The sequence below is a fragment of the Phragmites australis genome, chromosome 1 (genome assembly GCF_958298935.1).
Source record: "Phragmites australis chromosome 1, lpPhrAust1.1, whole genome shotgun sequence".
NCBI lineage: Eukaryota > Viridiplantae > Streptophyta > Magnoliopsida > Poales > Poaceae > Phragmites > Phragmites australis.
Window position 1 is genome coordinate 52,550,619 of NC_084921.1, and position 17,861 is coordinate 52,568,479.

General features: G+C 48.3%; 1 protein-coding gene and 1 long non-coding RNA gene across 2 annotated transcripts; one reads left to right on the forward strand and one right to left on the reverse strand.

The window, feature by feature from the left end:
• Positions 1-5,146: 5,146 nt before the first annotated feature.
• LOC133926920 (uncharacterized) lies at positions 5,147-8,523 on the reverse strand. The gene is made up of 3 exons (XR_009911206.1): positions 8,353-8,523; positions 8,133-8,263; positions 5,147-7,315 (listed from the first exon to the last, which is right to left on the reverse strand). It is a non-coding gene; the product is annotated as an uncharacterized LOC133926920 (long non-coding RNA).
• A 242-nt stretch (positions 8,524-8,765) lies between these two features.
• LOC133886148 (uncharacterized) lies at positions 8,766-15,055 on the forward strand (the record flags this gene model as incomplete). Its single annotated transcript, XM_062325888.1, has 12 exons — positions 8,766-8,985; positions 9,074-9,752; positions 10,074-10,158; positions 10,278-10,367; positions 10,508-10,581; positions 11,042-11,126; positions 11,221-11,310; positions 11,439-11,569; positions 13,434-13,515; positions 13,593-13,640; positions 13,900-14,154; positions 14,527-15,055. Coding segments are annotated over 11 exons (1,716 nt in total), but the record flags the coding sequence as incomplete, so codon positions are not given.
• Positions 15,056-17,861: the final 2,806 nt, after the last annotated feature.

Consider the following 17,861-nt stretch of genomic DNA (forward strand, 5'->3'; position numbering starts at 1 on the left):
AGCTGCGGGTTCGGTTCGGATACGGCGCGCGGGGCTGCGGGGCGCGGCGGAGACGATAGAGCTGACGGGCGGGTCCCACTGGGCAGCGGCGCGCGGACGGGGTGGGCTGGGCTGGAAGCGGGCGACTGCTGGGCTGGGCCGCGACAAGGAAAACGGGCGTCACAAACCTACCCCCCTTAGGATGAATCTCGTCCTCGAGATTCGGACAGATCGGGAAAAAGGCCGGGAAACTCTGCTTTAAGATCATCTTCTCTTTCCCATGTAGCTTCTGCTTCTGAGTGATGCTTCCATTGTACTTTACACATTCGGAGCCTTTTGTTCCGAGTAACTCGTTCAGATATTTCGAGAATCTTGACCGGGTATTCTGAATAGGACAGATCCTCCTGAATATTCAGTTCCTCCATGGGCAGCTGCTCTTCCGGGACTCTCAGGCATTTCTTCAGTTGCGAGATATGAAATACATTGTGCACACCAGAGAGCTGAGGTGGTAGATTCAGTTGATAGGCCACTTCCCCTCTCCTTTCCAATATTTGGAAGGGTCCAATGTATCGAGGTGCTAGCTTACCCTTGACTTTGAATCTGCGAAGACCTCTGATCGGGGAAACCTTGAGATATACGAAGTCTCCAACCTCAAAGATCATCTCTCGACGTCGATTGTCGGCATAACTCTTTTGCCTAGATTGTGCGGTCCGCAAGTTGTCCCGGATTTCCTGCACTTGCCTTTCTGCGTCCCTTAAGACTTCTGGGCCAAACACTTGGCTCTCTCCGGTTTGATTCCAGAATAGTGGGGTCCTGCACTTTCTTCCGTATAGTGCCTCAAAAGGGGCCATCTTCAGGCTGGCTTGGTAACTGTTATTATATGAGAATTCTGCATATGGGAGGTTCTTATCCCAACTCTTCCCATTCTTTAAGGCGCATGCCCTCAGCATATCCTCTAGAATCTGGTTGGTTCTTTCTGTCTGCCCATCGGTCTGTGGGTGGTAGGCAGAGCTGAAGTCCAATCTGGTGTCCATAGACTCGTGCAGTCGTTGCCAAAATCGTGAGGTGAACTGGGTACCACGATCAGATACTATCCTCTTGGGTACCCCATGCAAACACACGATCCTAGACATGTACAATTCTGCGAGCTTTTGCCCCTTGTATGTCTCCTTGACTGGTATAAAGTGAGCGACCTTGGTCAGCCGGTCCACTATAACCCATATAGAATCGTACCCGGATTGGGTTCGGGGCAATCCCACTATAAAATCCATACCAATCTCCTCCCACTTCCATTCGGGTACTCTTAATGGTTGGAGTAATCCGGCAGGCCTCTGATGTTCAGCTTTGACTCGCTGGCAGGTATCACATAGGGCCACATACTCTGCTACTTCACGTTTCATCCCGTACCACCAATATTGATCCTTGAGGTCCTGATACATCTTAGTGCTTCCAGGGTGAATAGAATAAGCTGAGTCATGGGCTTCTCTTAAAATTGTTTCTCGAATAGTTCTAATGTTCGGAACACATATCCTTCCCTTGTACCATACCACTCCCTGCTCATCCTCCGTAAATCCTGGAGCCTTGTCCCTTTTAATGAGTTGTTTGATCTCCAATATTTTCTCGTCTTCCTTCTGACCTTTTCTTATGTCCTGGTCTAGTGTAGAATCCACCTCCATCACCACTGCTTCTGTATTGGACACAATACTCAGGTTAAGTTTTTCAAACTCGCTACACAGTCCAGGCTGTCTTTCCCGTAGGGTCATCATCCTAACATAAGCCTTTCTGCTCAGGGCGTCTGCTACCACATTTGCCTTTCCTGGGTGATAGTTGATTCCTAAGTTGTAATCCTTGATAAGTTCCAACCATCTACGCTGTCTAAGGTTAAGGTCAGGTTGGGTGAAGATATACTTCAAACTTTTATGATCAGAGAAGATCTCACACCTCTGCCCAATCAGGTAATGTCTCCATATCTTGAGTGCATGAACCACAGCTGCTAGTTCCAAATCATGGGTAGGGTAGTTCTCCTCGTGCTTCCTCAATTGTCTTGAGGCATAGGCTATCACATGGCCCTCTTGCATTAGCACACACCCTAACCCTTGCCGCGAGGCATCACAGTACACCGAGAATGGCTTCTGGGTGTCAGGCATAACTAACACTGGGGCAGTGGTTAGTCTCTTCTTAAGTTCATTGAAGCTGGCCTCTCGTACAGTGGTCCATTTGAATTCCTTTCCTTTCTCCAACAACTCTGTCATTGGTTTGGCGATCTTGGAAAATCCCTCTATGAAACGGCGATAGTATCCCGCCAAACCCAGAAAACTCCGAATTTCTGAGACAGTCTGTGGTGGCTTCCAATTTAGAACCTCTGTTACCTTACTAGGGTCCACGGCTACTCCTCCTGCCGAGATGATATGTCCCAAGAAGGACACCTCTGACAACCAAAACTCACATTTACTCATCTTGGCATATAACTGATTCTCCCTGAGTTTCTGCAAAACCATTCTCAAGTGCTCCTCGTGTTCTTCCTCATTCTTCGAGAAGACCAGGATATCATCGATGAACACCACTACAAACTTGTCTAGATAATCCATGAAAACCTTGTTCATGAGATACATGAAGTATGCTGGGGCATTGGTCAATCCAAAAGACATCACTGTAAACTCGTACAGACCATAGCGGGTGACAAAAGCAGTTTTAGGGATATCCGAGGCTCGGATCTTTAGCTGATGGTACCCCGACCGCAGGTCAATCTTGGAGAAGACACCTGCTCCTTTTAACTGATCAAACAAATCCTCAATCCGAGGCAAGGGGTACTTATTCTTAATGGTCACCTCATTAAGTGCACGATAATCAATGCACATCCTTTGGGTTCCATCTTTCTTTGGCACAAAGATAACCGGGGCTCCCCAGGGTGAAGTACTAGGACGAATGAACCCCTTATCTGATAACTCTTGGATTTGCTCCTTGAGCTCAGCCAATTGATTAGCATCCATACGGTAAGGCCTTTTATATATGGGGGCAGTGGCAGGTACTAATTCAATAACAAACTCAATGTCTCGATCTGGTGGCATACCTGGCAGTTCCTCGGGGAAGACGTCCGGGAATTCATTAACTATCCTGACTTCTTCTACTGCCTTGGCTTGGTTGAGCTTTACATTTCCTCCAGATTCTGCTGTGGCCTTGAATTCCACCTTGGTGCCGCAGGTATGTGTTAACTGAACTGTCTTGGTGGCACATCCTATTACTCCATTATACTTGGCTAACCAATCCATCCCCAAAATGATATCTATCCCTTTTGATTCCAGGACGATAAGGTTTGTAGGAAACTCTATTCCTTCTATGGTCAGGTTTATCTTAGGGCACACATATCTTGATTCCATCTCTCCTCCTGGAGAGCTAACTAACAATCGGCTTTTCATTACGGCTATGGGCAGCTTGTGTTTTTCTACGAACTTAGTTGAAACAAAAGAGTGTGTGGCTCCGGAATCAAATAAGACTGTAGCAAGGTGGGAGTTGGCGGGGAACATACCAAGCACCACATCTGGGGAGTCTTGAGCATCCTCTGCGGCGACGTGGTTGACTCGCCCGCTCATGTAATTCTGACGAGATTGCTGCTGCTGCTGCCCTCCGGTACGATTCTGCTGCTGTTGGGTAGCTTGAGCCTGCTGCTTCCTAGGACACCTATTAGCGAGATGTCCAAAATTCCCACAACTGAAACAAGGGCCGATGGTATTGGTCCCTTGGCCAGTGCGGCCTTGCTGCTGCTGATTCTGGTTCACCGGGCGTGAGGCCTGATTAGTCGGGCGTTGCTGCTGCTGGAACTGCTGCTTTGGCTGATTAAAGGTCCCTGCAGCCTGGTTAGGTGCTCTCTGTTGTTGGTTCTGGCCAGACTGACGATACACCTGTCCTAGAGGGGGTGGGTTGAAACGGGGACGGACATTGCTGCCTGAAGACTGTCCAGGCATCATCCTCTTGCGTTCTTCATTTATATTCTGCTCCTTCTTTTCCAGAATAAATGCTCTATCAACCAGCTTCTGGAAACTTGCATACTCACAGACCGAAAGGGAGTAATTGAGTCCCGAGTTTAGACCCTCCAAAAAGCAATCTTGCTTCTTCTCATCCGTGTTCACATCTTCAGGGGCGTAGCGAGACAGCTGCGTGAACTTGGTGAGGTACTCGCGCACCGACCTGGAGCCTTGCTTTAATGCCAAGAACTCCCTGCGTTTCAGCTTCACTTCTCCTTCTGGCACATGGTGCTTCCTGAAACTGTCCTTGAATTCTCTCCAGTTAATCTCCTGTGGGTCCTCGTGGGCAGCGGTGTACGCCGTCCACCATTCCGACGCGGGTCCCACAAGTTGGTGTGAAGCAAATAGGACTTTCTCTCTGCCGGCGCATTGAGATATTTGCAGCTTGCTTTCAATTGCCCTGAGCCAATCATCTGCGTCCATCGGCTCTACTGCTTGCGCGAAGACGGGAGGTTTGGTGCTCAGGAATTCCTTCAACTTGTTTTGTGGCTGCATCTGTGGTGGCGGGGCCTGATGAACTGGGGGCGCTTGTTGGAGTCTCGCCACTGTCTGTGCTAATCCTTGCAGGATCTGAGTCTGCGCAGCCATCATCTGCATCGCATCCACCCCATTCCGATTGGTCCGCCTGCTCCAGGAGGGGAACGTGTCCTGGTTGTCATCCTGGGGGTGAGCATTTGGATTGTTGTCTTCGGTGTTGTTTCGGTTAGCACCAGCACCATTCGGGTTCCTCATGTTCACCATCTGGCGATTGCAAGATTATGCGATTGAGCTCGAGAGTAGGGCAAAAACAGATGAAATATAAAGGCAAACTCAAAACTGATTTATTGATTGATTGATTGATAGGGGAAACAATAGCGAAAGACACCACACCGACACTAACTAAGCAACCTTAACAACTAACTCAAAGCAAAGCACTAAGCAAACATCACACTAAACGACGACTCTAACGATCCTGACTATTATTAGGGAAACTACTGCCTAGGAACTGTCGCCACCCTCTGACAAATCTTGAGGTGAAATCCGTATAGCAGCTTCCAGGCGGAGCCTCTTGCGGGAAGGAGAGTGTGGCAGCTCCGGGTCAGGCCTCTCCTCTGGCTCCTCCTCCGAATCCTCTGACATCTTTGCTTGCAGATCTCGAACTCTTGCCTCAGCTTCGGCGAGCCTCAGGTGTGTATCGTGTAACTCGTCGAGGGCTCCGTCCAGCTCCCGTGTCAGGATATCCGTGAAGCGAACCTGCTCCACCAATCTTGCATCACCTTCTCTGTTGGAGGGGGCGAAGGTGACTTCCAGGCTACCACTGGCTCGCTGAGGGTAGTAGTGGTAGGGGGTGGTCTGAAGAATGCCATGGTACTCTGCACAAAGCACTGCCAGGGCCTGGCGAGCGGCATCGCCAATCCCGGCAGCAAAACTCTCCCTCGGAGCGATGGCTGCATGGATCCTCCGTACCTTGCATCCGTCGCCATCCGGAATCTTCTCGTAGATAGCCACCTCCACCATCCAAGAATATCCATTGTTGCTCAGTGGCGTCCTGACCCCCTTGTAGACCGGGGCCTCCTGATACCCCAAGCCTTTGAGGATCGACCAGAGTTTGCGGGGTAACTCTCCCGCATGCAGTCCGGTGGTGTGGAACTCTGCAGGTGCCTGATGTGCCCATGTGACGTCTGAGGTAGCTCTTGCAGGGGTGAATCCTCCCACTTGCTTGCGGGCTGTCAGTCTCGTGCGGGCCATCTAAAATTTTGAAGAAGTGAAAATCAGTAAACATTTTAAAGATTTATAAACAAGGGCCAAGGAAGGGAGGACAATAACACTGGTGGAGTAAAAGAATTTTTAAAACCCCCTTTTTTTTCTGCAAAGCTCAATCCTTAATATCGACCATTTCTAACTAGGCTTGCGTCCTACGGTCAACACGGCTCTGATACCACTTCTGTCACACCCGGTTTTAAAGGAAACAACCAGATGTATTCCACATGTATGCCAGGATCAAGTTTACATACATGCAGCGACGTCATTAGTGATAACATAAACGGTGTCTTAAATAACGTAAACAATCCTTACAAAAGGACCCGTAGGTCTGAAAGAAAATACTAATAAATCTTCAATTGGCAGCGGAACACCCATCCATCCACAGGCGTTGTCCGGGGGAAACACCAGCCTAGGACATGGTCTTCAATCAACGCCTTCTTCCTTCTAGAAATCAGCGTCCTCGCCCGGGACTTCCTCGAAGACTTCACCTTCTGAGCAGCATCCGAGGGTAGGGAAAAAGGCAAGCGTGAGTACATAAAGTACCCAGCAAGTGGAGGAAAAATATGACATGCAGGCTATTGACAAGGAAAGTTCAACTTGGGAATTTACTGCGACTATGCTCAGCTAAAACAGACTCAAACAACCTAGCAATCCTATTTACTAGATTTTATTCCAACAATATAAGAACATAACTCATCGGATTCCATCCGACTACCAGACTCACCAGATATCCCATATCCGGCTACCGACTCATCGGGAGTACCACCACCCGACTACCCAAACCAACCCTTAAAGTTCCCATCTAATCCTGAAGAAGTCCAAGCCGCTCTTGACCGTGAGCACGGCTGATCGATCAGTTATTTACTCTGCAGAGTTTGCACACTTTACCCACGAGTCGTGATTCCCTTTTTGCCTTACACTTCCGGGGTGTATGGCCGGGGTCTCACTACAAGGCTGTTACAAAGTATCTTCACATCTATAAGCACCCACTAAGGTTTCACCGCTAACAGGGATCCCATCCACTGCAGAGGCCCCCTCTTGTGCCACCGAACCAACCATTGGTGCGTACAGAATGCGAAAAACACTAATTACTTAGCCAGGCCGTACCCATATAGGCCCCATGGTTGTGCTGTTTTGCCAGGTTACAGGCTCCAAGAACCGGTCCTTAGGATCCCACACAAGAACATACACAAACCCTGCTGTATAGCTCCACCACATACTAGCCATCCAGTTGGGATCCCTAAATTCAAGTTACTACAAGATTATCAATTCTCCCAAGTACTTGTTCCATAGTTATTAATCAAAGTTCATAATGATTCTAATCCATGACTGCACTAGCATGACTACCCTTTTACAGGACCCAAAACCCCAAAAAGGCTACAAGGAATGGCCATACAAATTCTAGTAAACCCTATTCATGGGATTCAAAATTAGACAAGCATGCAACTAAGGAAAAGTAAACTATAATGATCTATGGTTAAATCAAGGTGATCAAGGACACTTGCCTTCGTAAGCTGGCTGCTCAGAATCTTCGAAAACTTGGTCTTGGATGCTGGCACTCTGCTCTCCTCCTAAGCCGAAGAACACACCGGAAAGAAAATAACCAAAACAGCTAAGTACAACACACTAAACAGGAGAAACTAACTCTAAAAAGGCTAAGAACGGAAAGTACACGCTGCTACGATCTCGGGGGTGCGAAAATCACCTAAATCGGAGGTCGTATGGAAAAGTTACACTAATTCTACTCTACAGGGGCTTTTCTGAAAGTTTGCAGGGACTAAATTGTAAAACAGATAGTTCTAGGGGCTTAAGTGCAAAGTTCAGGGACCTAAACATAATTACCCTAAAATCCAGGGGCCTAATTGCAATTATCCTATAGTCCAGGGGCCAAATTGCAATTATCCAGAACTATCTAAGGGCCTAAATGCAAAAACAGTGAAGCCTAGGGTCTCCTTGCAAATCTCCCTATTTTCTGAGAATAGGTGGAGTTCTTTTTATACTGAAAATCCTAATTAATGCGCAATGCTGACGTCACAGGCTGACTGGGCTGCTGACTGGGCATCCACTGCTGACTGGGCTCTGCCACGTAGGACAGGGACATCCACGTGGCGCGCTGAGGTGTCTTGACTGCTGACTGGATTAAAGAGGACACGTGGCGCAACCTGGACGGCTAGCGAAGGGGTATCTTGCGATCTAATCAGGAACGTTCAAAGGGGATCCGACGGCTGAGATTGATTGGGGGAAAAACAGACCGGCGGCGATCGGAACACGGCGGCGCCGCCTCGGATCTCGCCGGAGGATCGCCGGAGACACGCTAAACTACGCTACGGGCTACCAAACTCTACGGGGAAAGGCGCAAACGAACGGGGAGCGCACGGGGAAGCTCACCGGGGGCTTGTCGACGGCCGGGGAGGTCTTGACGGCGACGGGCGACGACAATGGCGGGCGGCGGCGCTCGGAAGTCGACGGGGATCCGGCTGCGACGGCGGAGAGGCGAATCCGACGGGCGGGGAAGCTTCCTGGGGGGCATGCAGTGCCGGAGGGGGGGTTAGCTGACCGCGGGGACCATCGGGCGATGCTAGCGACGATGAAGGGCGGCGGCGCTTACCGGCGAGCGGAGAGAACTCGGTTCCGACGGCGGAGAGACTTCGGCGAGCAGCAAAACGAGTTCCTCCCGCTACTGCGAAGCTGGCGGCGAGCTCGGACGCGGCGGGGAGGACTTGGCGCGGCGGATGGCTCGGCGACGGCGGCTATGGCGCTCGGCTTCCTCGGGTTTTTGCGCGTGTGCAGGGAGAAAAGGCGGCGCTGCTGGGTTATATAGGCGAGGCAGGCGCGGGTTGTTGCGGGGCGCAGCGCGTAGGGCGGACGGCGCGACGAAATCGGACTCGGCGCGCGGCAGCTGCGGGTTCGGTTCGGATACGGCGCGCGGGGCTGCGGGGCGCGGCGGAGACGATAGAGCTGACGGGCGGGTCCCACTGGGCAGCGGCGCGCGGACGGGGTGGGCTGGGCTGGAAGCGGGCGACTGCTGGGCTGGGCCGCGACAAGGAAAACGGGCGTCACAAGATCGCCAGCGACGAGGTCCCATCGCCACCTCCATCTTCCGTTGCTGGAGAAGCCTCCGGAGGATCGTCTGCTCCCGCTTCCAGCTCCACCGGCGGCAGCAAGCCGCCGTTGCGCACGACGAAGCCCGGCGCGAAGCGGCTAGTTCTCACCGTCTCCGTCATCCTTTCCTTCCTCCTCGGTACTGATCCCCACCTCCCCCACCTCCCATGGTAGGGTTTTGTGTTTCTCCGCATAACTCGCGCGCATCTCTCTGTGTGTCTCTGTAGGACTGCCCTTCCTGCTGAAATCCACCGAGATCCACCGCTCGCCGCTGCCGTCGGACGCTATCGCTGCCCTCGCCCGCCGCCTCCACTCCAATCCGCCCTCGTTCCCCTGCGGACTCCACGCGGTCTTCCTCCGGTCCGGCCCTGGTCCCTCCGATGCCTCCCTCGCCAGTCACCTCGAGCGGGCAATCTCGGCCCAGCTCCATCTCCTCTCCGCCGCTTCCTCTGCCGGTAACGTCTCGGTGTCAGTCACCGTCGGGTCGTCGGGTGGCTGCTTCAGCAGCAGCAGTGTTGGCTTGCGTTGGCAATGCGGCGCCGTGACCACTGCGGACCTGGTGCGCGGTGATGAGGTGTTTGATGAATTGCTGCACTCGGCATCGGGAGGCAGCGGTGGGGATGGGATGAGGGTTTACACTGTTGTCATTTTGGATAGCGATGATGCGAAGGGAATGAGGATTGTAGTTGGGAAGCACCGGCATGCTTGGGTGGTCGGGAAGGTAGATGAGGCTGAAGCTGTGTCAGTTATTGGGGAGGTATTTGTCAAGTATTTCATGAATGGCGGTATTGAGGAGGGTGAGGCAGGCATTGGCAAAGGCGAGTTCTTGCCAGTTGGATCAGATGGAAATGTTGTTCTGTCATTTAGCTTGTTGAATGCCGATCCAAGCGATTGGGTGTATGATTGGTAAGAACAAAACTCGTGACTTATGTTATACCTTTTGTTGTTCCTTTATTATTGTGTGAATACTCCCTTCTATATCACGTTGCTAGAAAATTTCAAATTACATATCTTCTAAGTAAAGCACAACATATTTGACTACATCAACAAGGCGCCTTTGCAAAACATTACGGCATATAGACTATAGACATATGCTAACATCTTCCTTATTTATATCAGTTACATGTTCTGTAGGCTGTGTTTAGCTGCTTGGAAAGGTGAAACTAGTTTTCCATTTACTGCTGCTGCCGCTGTTGGAATTCTTATACTTAGGTATTCTACATACAGGGAGTTTGAAAAGATTGGTGAGAGGATGTTGCATCCTGTGGTTGAGGCACTGCTACCAATTGCGGAAATTAATATAGAGAGTCAGGTGCAAATTTGCAATACTTGAACTAAGCTACCTTCTCCCATTTCTTGTGGAAGTGCTGATGTTTCTTTTTGTGTTAGGATTGTCAATTTCAATAAGAATAATTCTAATACTTCTTTCAGGTTCTGTACCACACTCCAAAGTCATCCTATTCTTATTCTGATGATAAACTGGGTGGCAATGTCCTTAGTACGGGAGACATTCCTTTCTTTGTATGTTTCTGACTTGTCTTGTACAAACCATTTTCTCTTGCTCGTCATTGCACTCTATGCATAGCTTCCTGCAAGAATCTGTATTGGTTAACTACCAGATCCACCAATTTAATCATTCCGTGACAATATGACTTCGACAGGTAAACTCAAATGAGTGGCACTTGGATACATCAATTTCAGCTACAGGACGATCGAAAGTCCTTCAATTTGTGGTGTATGTTTTTTTGGGTCAGACTTGCGTATTTGTCTCCGTTTTTGTTTTCGTTGTTGTATACACTTTACTTGGAGTCTCAGAAACACGATATAATTTGTTCTCTCCAACAAATTATGAAAAATATTAGCAGAATGTATTTCATTTCCTTTTCTTTTCACCATCCTCCTCCTGCTCTGAATTTTCCATACTTTTCTTTATTGCACTCTCCTTTTTTCCTTTGTCGAACTTCTGGTAGATATGGTGTGGCTGTGCTGTTTGTTTTTTCTTTTCAAATTTGATGAAAACCTACGAGCCCAACCAGTTACAGAATATGTCATACCTAGATTTCTGATTTTTCAATTGTCAAGTGTAGTGTAGGCAGATAAAAGACGACATGTTGTTTTTTTGATTTATCAAGTTTGCTATTAGTTGTACAAACATTTCTGGATGCTCATCTGAACTTTTATTCAATAATCATCAGATACATTCCATGTGCAAGGGAATGCCCATTGTATTTGCAACTTCCTGATGGTGGACTTTCAAAAACTAATGCATTTATATCCCCAGTAAGTGCTATTGTACCTAGCTATTAAAAAGTACTACTACCTTCTTTCTATTAGCCATCTTGCTATTACTTAACAGCATTATCCTGTTACATAGATGTGGGGAGGTGTTCTTATCTGGAACCCGCCAGACTGTTCACTTGGTTCCAAGAAGACTCATGGGACCCGGAATAAAATGTCCTCTCAGGTGTGTGAAATTGATCATTTGCTGCCTCTTTGATATCCCAGCATTCTCATATGCAAAGGTCACTCTCCTGAGTCCTGAAATACCTTCTTTGCAAGAGCATTATTTGATGACAGGTCTATATGAAACAGGAACTTATGGAGACTCTTGAAATCTTCATTGGACAGCTAAGGCAGTTGTTTGGTCTAAAACCAAATTATCTTGCACAAGACATGGATGCTACATCTAAATTTATAGTTAGTGAAAAGGGATTCACAGAATGGTAAGATTTTTTTTCTCTTACTTGTCTTCTATCGGAGGATTAACTCCTGTCGCAGGGATCCCGAAAGACCCCTTTTTAGAGATTCGGCCGGGGGGGTGATTCTGAATATGTTCGTTGGAGAAATAAATGGGAGTGGAAATAAATGCAACGGCTGGTGGTGGGGGATGATCGACCTAGTGCAAAGGGAAGCAAATGCACCGGGGTTTAGACAGGTTCGGGCCGCACGGGGGCGTAATACCCTACTCCTGTATGGATGCAATAACTTTCCCCGAAGGGGGATCCCTCAGGGAAAATGTCTGGTTACAAGAATATATGGTCTAACTGAGAGCTTGAGGCTCCCTTGTTCTAGCTCTACTCAAGCTTGCTTGCGGTGTTCTTCGGATGATGTCTTTGATCGTCTCGATCTGTCTTCGGATGTTTTCTCGTGTGTTCGGGTTGTCTTGGTCTGTGTTCTCGATTCCTCTCTTGGTCTACCTTCGATGATGTTTTTTCGATCCTCTTCTTCTTTCTGTACGCCCATCCTTTTATGCACTCGCCGGCCACGACATACCCCGAACGGAAAGAGGAGGCACAAGTTCCGAGACGCCACGACTGAGAAAGGCGTCATCATTCCCTCTGGGCGAAGTGACAGGGGCGGTGGAAAAACGCGGCGCGTCGCCCGATCGCCCGCCGCTGTGGACGCCCCAGCGGCGGACGCCGTTGAGAGGGCCCACCGGGCAGCCACAGAGGCATCCGGCGCGCCCACCCTGCCTTGTCCTTCTGCCTGATCCCGGCAATGTTATCCCGAGACACACCGGATGATACGGGACGGGACTCATGCAATTAATGGACCCACGCCCCCCTGCCAAAGCATGGCAGGGACTGACACTGCGGCCGGAGCAGTTGGGGATGTCAGGATGTCAGGCCGCGCATGTCCATTAAATGCGGCCTTGGACCTCTGACTAGTTGACACCTCGTCGGCGGGCCCCTCTGGGTCGTCGGGGCTTCGGGTGTCCTCGTGCGAACCTTCGGGGAACCGAGTGCTCGGGGGCTGCCACGTGTAACCCCGAGCACCCTCTCCCGAGCGCCTTTGCACGCACCTTCGGGGAACCGAGTGCTCGGGGGCTGCCACGTGCAGCCCCGAGCACTCTCTCCCGAGCATTTCTGTAGAACCTTCGGGGAACCGAGCGCTCGGGGGCTGCCACGCGTAGCCCCGAGCACTTATTTCTTCGGCCCATCGGGGGACTAGGGTACTCGGGGGCGAGCGGGCATCTCCCCGAGCATTTTCTTCCAGGTACTTGGACTCTGCGGGTCATCGGGGAACTGGGGTGCTCGGGGACCAGAGGCTGTGGCCCCGAGCACCTTCTCCCGGAACTTAGAATTTCCTCATCCCGCAGGAGGGACCTCGCAGGATGGTGACGCGTGGCGGACGGCTGGCCTGGCCTCGGGACTCAGAGACTTCCGGTTCCTGATACACCGACACCTTCTATATTTACCATAGTACAAAATTCATTTTGATGTCGTGAAACAAAGTATATCACGAGCTGTAATTTCTATTCAAATTCATGGTCCCATTGGACAACATTTTGGTCACCATAATTATTAAGTCGTTCTGATTACCACAGTCTGCGTATTCTCAAAACATCAGCACTATAGTATGCACCACATTGCTTGTACGAGATACACTATAGAATGTGACCACCTCACCTTTTGACCTCTAAGTTTAAGATCAATCAGTGTGAACCGGCTAGCGTTCACCAAAGGTAGATGGTCTCAACTAAATTGTTTTAAGCACAAGTGTTGGCAATTACAAACCATATGTTTGATGTCATGCCCTAATCAGCATTACTGTGTTTCTTATTTCGTCCTCTTCTTTTTCTTGCAGGGAGTTAGATTTATTATTTCGACACCATGCATGTTCCAATCTATTGTCATGTCTCACCACCTTGGAGTCTCTTTCCAGTCTGGTATGGCCCATTTTAATGTAGTGTTTAGTGATATATAAAAGGCTGTTCTGACACGCTAATGCTATTTCTGTTGGCAGGTCCAATCTCTCCCGAGAATGATTGTCATGGATGAAATTGGAAGACAGGTTTGTCCTTCTACACTCTTGCTACATGGATGGTTCATTGCTCTGTAATTTAGTTTTTTATCTTTCTTCCATTTTGGTTGCAAATGCTTAATTCTTATTTAATCATTTCCCTGAACCTGCATGGTATATCTCATTGTATCTTTACCTTGTGCTTAACACTTGTACATGGGTGGACCTAATTATTTATGATCTTGGTTATAGAAAGATCACTTTATAGAGAGCTTAAGTTTGTTCTAACTATTTATGTTTTCTTTGCCAGGTTGAGCTTTCTCTTGAAGCTGCAAATTTAGCTCAAAGAAACGCAACTCTTGGAATAATTGACTTTGCAGCAAGCAAGTTTATGATAATTTGTTTTGCACAGTGTACTAATACTTTTACAAACATAGGCTAAGAATTGTGCTGTTTTACAGAATCTGCAACAAGAGCGCGGGCATTGGCTGAGGATGCATTTTTTCACCCATCCATTATGTCAATCAGCTATGCTTCAATAGAGCATTATTTCGCGATTTACATGGTCAGTACATTATTACAGACTTCTGTCAGTTGAAAATTTTATGATTGGCACTCATGCTTTTCTTCGATACTGAAAGTAAACATCATAGTTACTGTCTATTCTTTAATCGTGGATTTTAAAATCTCAGATTTAGAGCTTACCAGTCTGCAAGTAACCTTTTCAAATTATATAGTGCTGAAATAACAGCTGTATAGTGTACACTAAAAAACACATGCATGTTCAATGGGTTCCAGATATTTACATTGTTGATTCAACAATAGTCCCTCAGTGTTTCAGATTACAGGCTATTCTAATCATTAAGGAACTACGCTCAGTTTGGGCTTATACTTTATAGCTGAGACTGATGGAGTTGTAAAATGGTACTTCTTGCAGCCGTTTTTTGCACCAGTTTCCTTGCATGTGCTGTTGGCAGCGATCAAAGAGCTAAAACGTTACAAGGTAGAGCGAGCAAAATATTCAGCATTTCTTGCTTCCCGGGCGACCTCCTGATCTGGTGGTGATTAGAGCAGCATCACTGCATGTTGCATCAGACTAGTTTGACAGGTGATGGGAGGTCGATGTTCGTTATTGGCATTGTCACATAGCCGAGACCCCTGACTTGTTCTGGTGCACACGGAGAGGCGAACTGGCTGGAACGTCCCGCTGATACTAGGCGGAGAAGTAGGCATACTGGGTTGTTTGTAGAGCTAGCTGTAATCTATAACATGGTCGATTTTGCTAGTCCAGGTGAAAGGTTCTTGTGACCCAGTTTCTGTTCTTAGATGCCTCATGCCTGCTTACATGGAAGATTCTTTCGTTTTGGAAACAAAGCATGTTCACGTTTCAAACCAAAGATATTGTAATGGCTAAAGCATCGATGTACAATCTGAGTGTTTGACAACCGAGCTAACTGGTGTGGTTAGTAGATACTGTCATACTGAGAGGTTTGATATATCTCGTTTTTGGTATGCTCTTAACAATACGAAGTTCCAGTCTTCTCCAAACCAAAGCTTGTCAATGCTCTTGTGTGCGGGACGCAAGGAATTCACATTTTGGAAAACTGTTCACCGCAACTGTTACGGATGAAGCTAAACAGTCGAGACGCTTCTGAAGGATTAATGGGATCGCCACGAAGTGGCGCGCTTAGTTTGCACTCTGGGTTCGAATCGGACCCGTGAAAGGGAAGTCATATCCCTAGCAATCCAACCAAAAAATCAATCCCAATCCAGCCCGAGCGTGGACGGCGTTGCGGTCTCTGCTGTCCACGGTTCTGCGGCATGACGGCTTTTCTCGCTGGCTTCTGAATCGCTACGGCCACGACGGCGATCGGTGAGGTGAGGATGAAGAGGATAATCATCATGGCCTAAGATCGACCTAAGTATAATGAGTTTATGACCGCAATGAGAGGATAGCTTACATAGCAATTATTTGTGGAGTTGGAGAACTAGCTAGCTAATCAAGAGCCATTAGCTAAGCAGATGGACGGTATAACCCGGTGAAGGAGAAGTGGATAAGAGGTGAAAGGTGGTGTTCAATGGAGAGCCACTATTGAGGAGAAGTGGACAAGAGGTGAAAGATGATGCCCAATGGAGAGCCGCTATTGAGGGGAAAGTGGACGGGATGTGAAAGGTGGTGTCTAATAGAGATATTATTGAAGGAGAGTTCAAAGAAGAAGACTCGACATGACAGGGTGTAGAAAATACAAGAGAGTGACAAACAGTGGTCAGACCAAATATGTATTGAGTGTTGAAAAGTGCAATGCATATTTGGGAAGCATCTAAATAAATTGTGAACATACATGAGTTATGTTGCCATGCTTCATGGTAAAATAAGGAAATTTTATGTGATCTCTTTTCAGCTATGATTCTCATTTTGTACTTCAACTGTGGTCGATACTTTGCATGTATAAACTTGCGATGTGCATGAAGACTATTGCGGACTTGAGATGATGGTCCATGTGTGGTTCTTGTTGTGAATGGTAGAATTGTGTTGATCTGTGATATATATGGCATGCGCTGGTATATGTTATGTTATTGCTCGTGATATTGTTTGTGATACGTGATTATTGCCTGTGATCTGGTATATTATCTGGTAGCCGGTGTTCAGAAGCCGTCAATGATAGGTTCAATTATCCCACGCTGTTCATAGAAGGTATATGGACATGTATCCGAGATGGCTCATGGATGGAGCTGTCTGGGATATGCACATGTATTAAGAGCTATCTAAGCTACGACTTATCTTAAATAGTTCAGAAGCTATTGAGGATATATTTGGCATCAGTGGTGAATCTAGAATGGTAGGTAAGAGTGATCCGATTTAATATAATTTAATATAAATTTATCTTGAAGAAGTTTACACACCTATATACCTCTTAGGCTGATGTAAATTCTTATAGCGGTCCACGGCTTACCATAGACCTCAGCTGGATGTATCATTGCCCTGCATATTACTGACTCATAATAGTAGATGGCTAAAAAACTGTGAGATTTTCTTATGTGTTCTAGTGGGTGCGTGGATTTTGTATTACAGTAAAGTGCTAGCTGATCTATAGCTACACACATGAAGCAAACATACTGGTGACGCTTAATAACCAATCTGTCGGAGGATAAACTTCACAAGCGGAGATTCAGAGGGACTCATTTGAGATTCGACCAGGGGATGATTCTGAATCTACCTCGTACGTGAAATAAATGAGAGTAAATGAGATGCAGGTAGAATGGATGATCAGATGCAGGAGAAAATAAATGCTCTGGTGATTTTAGACAGGTTCGGGCCGCACGGAGCGTAATACCCTACTCCTGTATGCTATAAATGCTCAGGGAATACTTCTTTGTGGATCTCTCGTGTTACAAGGATATTTGTCTAAGTCTAGAGCTTCGTGCTTCTTACTCTTCGTTGGCTTGTCTTTTGTGTGTCTTGACTTTCTTCGAGTTCCAGAGTTGTTCGTTCGTCTTCTCCGGGGAGCCCGCCCCTCTTTTATACCTCGTCGGGGCGGGTAGCATGCTCAGAAAGGATGGTGCGAGTTTCAAAGCACCATAAATAGAAAGTAACCATCATGGGCTGCAGCTTGATATTACTGGGGGTTGAAAACGCGCCCCTGTCCGGTCCTGTCGTCATCATCCCGCTTTTCAGCGGGTGCTCCGGGGAGGGCCCACCGGGCAGCCACCGAGCACCTCGCGCGCCCGGTCATCGCGAGCCTAACACAACAGAGTGACAGACGATATGTCTCGAGTCCTGCGACGTTATCCCGATACGCGTAAGATGACGCGCGATGGGACCCGCCGCATTAAATGTCCCCACGCCTCCCTGCCAGGGAGTGGCAGGGACTGACAGCAGGCGTGGGGTGAGTGGTTGGAAGTGACAGTCTACACGCCCTCTTAAATACAACATCGAGCCTCTCACCAATTGACATCTCATCGCTGAGCCCTTGTGGGGATCACCGGCGAAAGACTTCTCAGGTCCTCGGGGAACTGTGAGTGCTCGAGGACTACTATTTATAACCCCGAGCACTTTCTCCTGGATATGTCTTTTATTGGTCCTCGGGGAACTCGGGTACTTGGGGACCACTGTTCATGGCTCTGAGCACCCTCTCCCAGAACTGTGTCTTCTCGGGTCATCGGAGAACTCGGGTGCTCGGGGACCACTGTTCATGGTCCCGAGCGTCCTCTCCCGAAACTTGGTCTTCTCGGGTCATCGGGGAACTCGGGTGCTCGAGGACCACTGTTCAT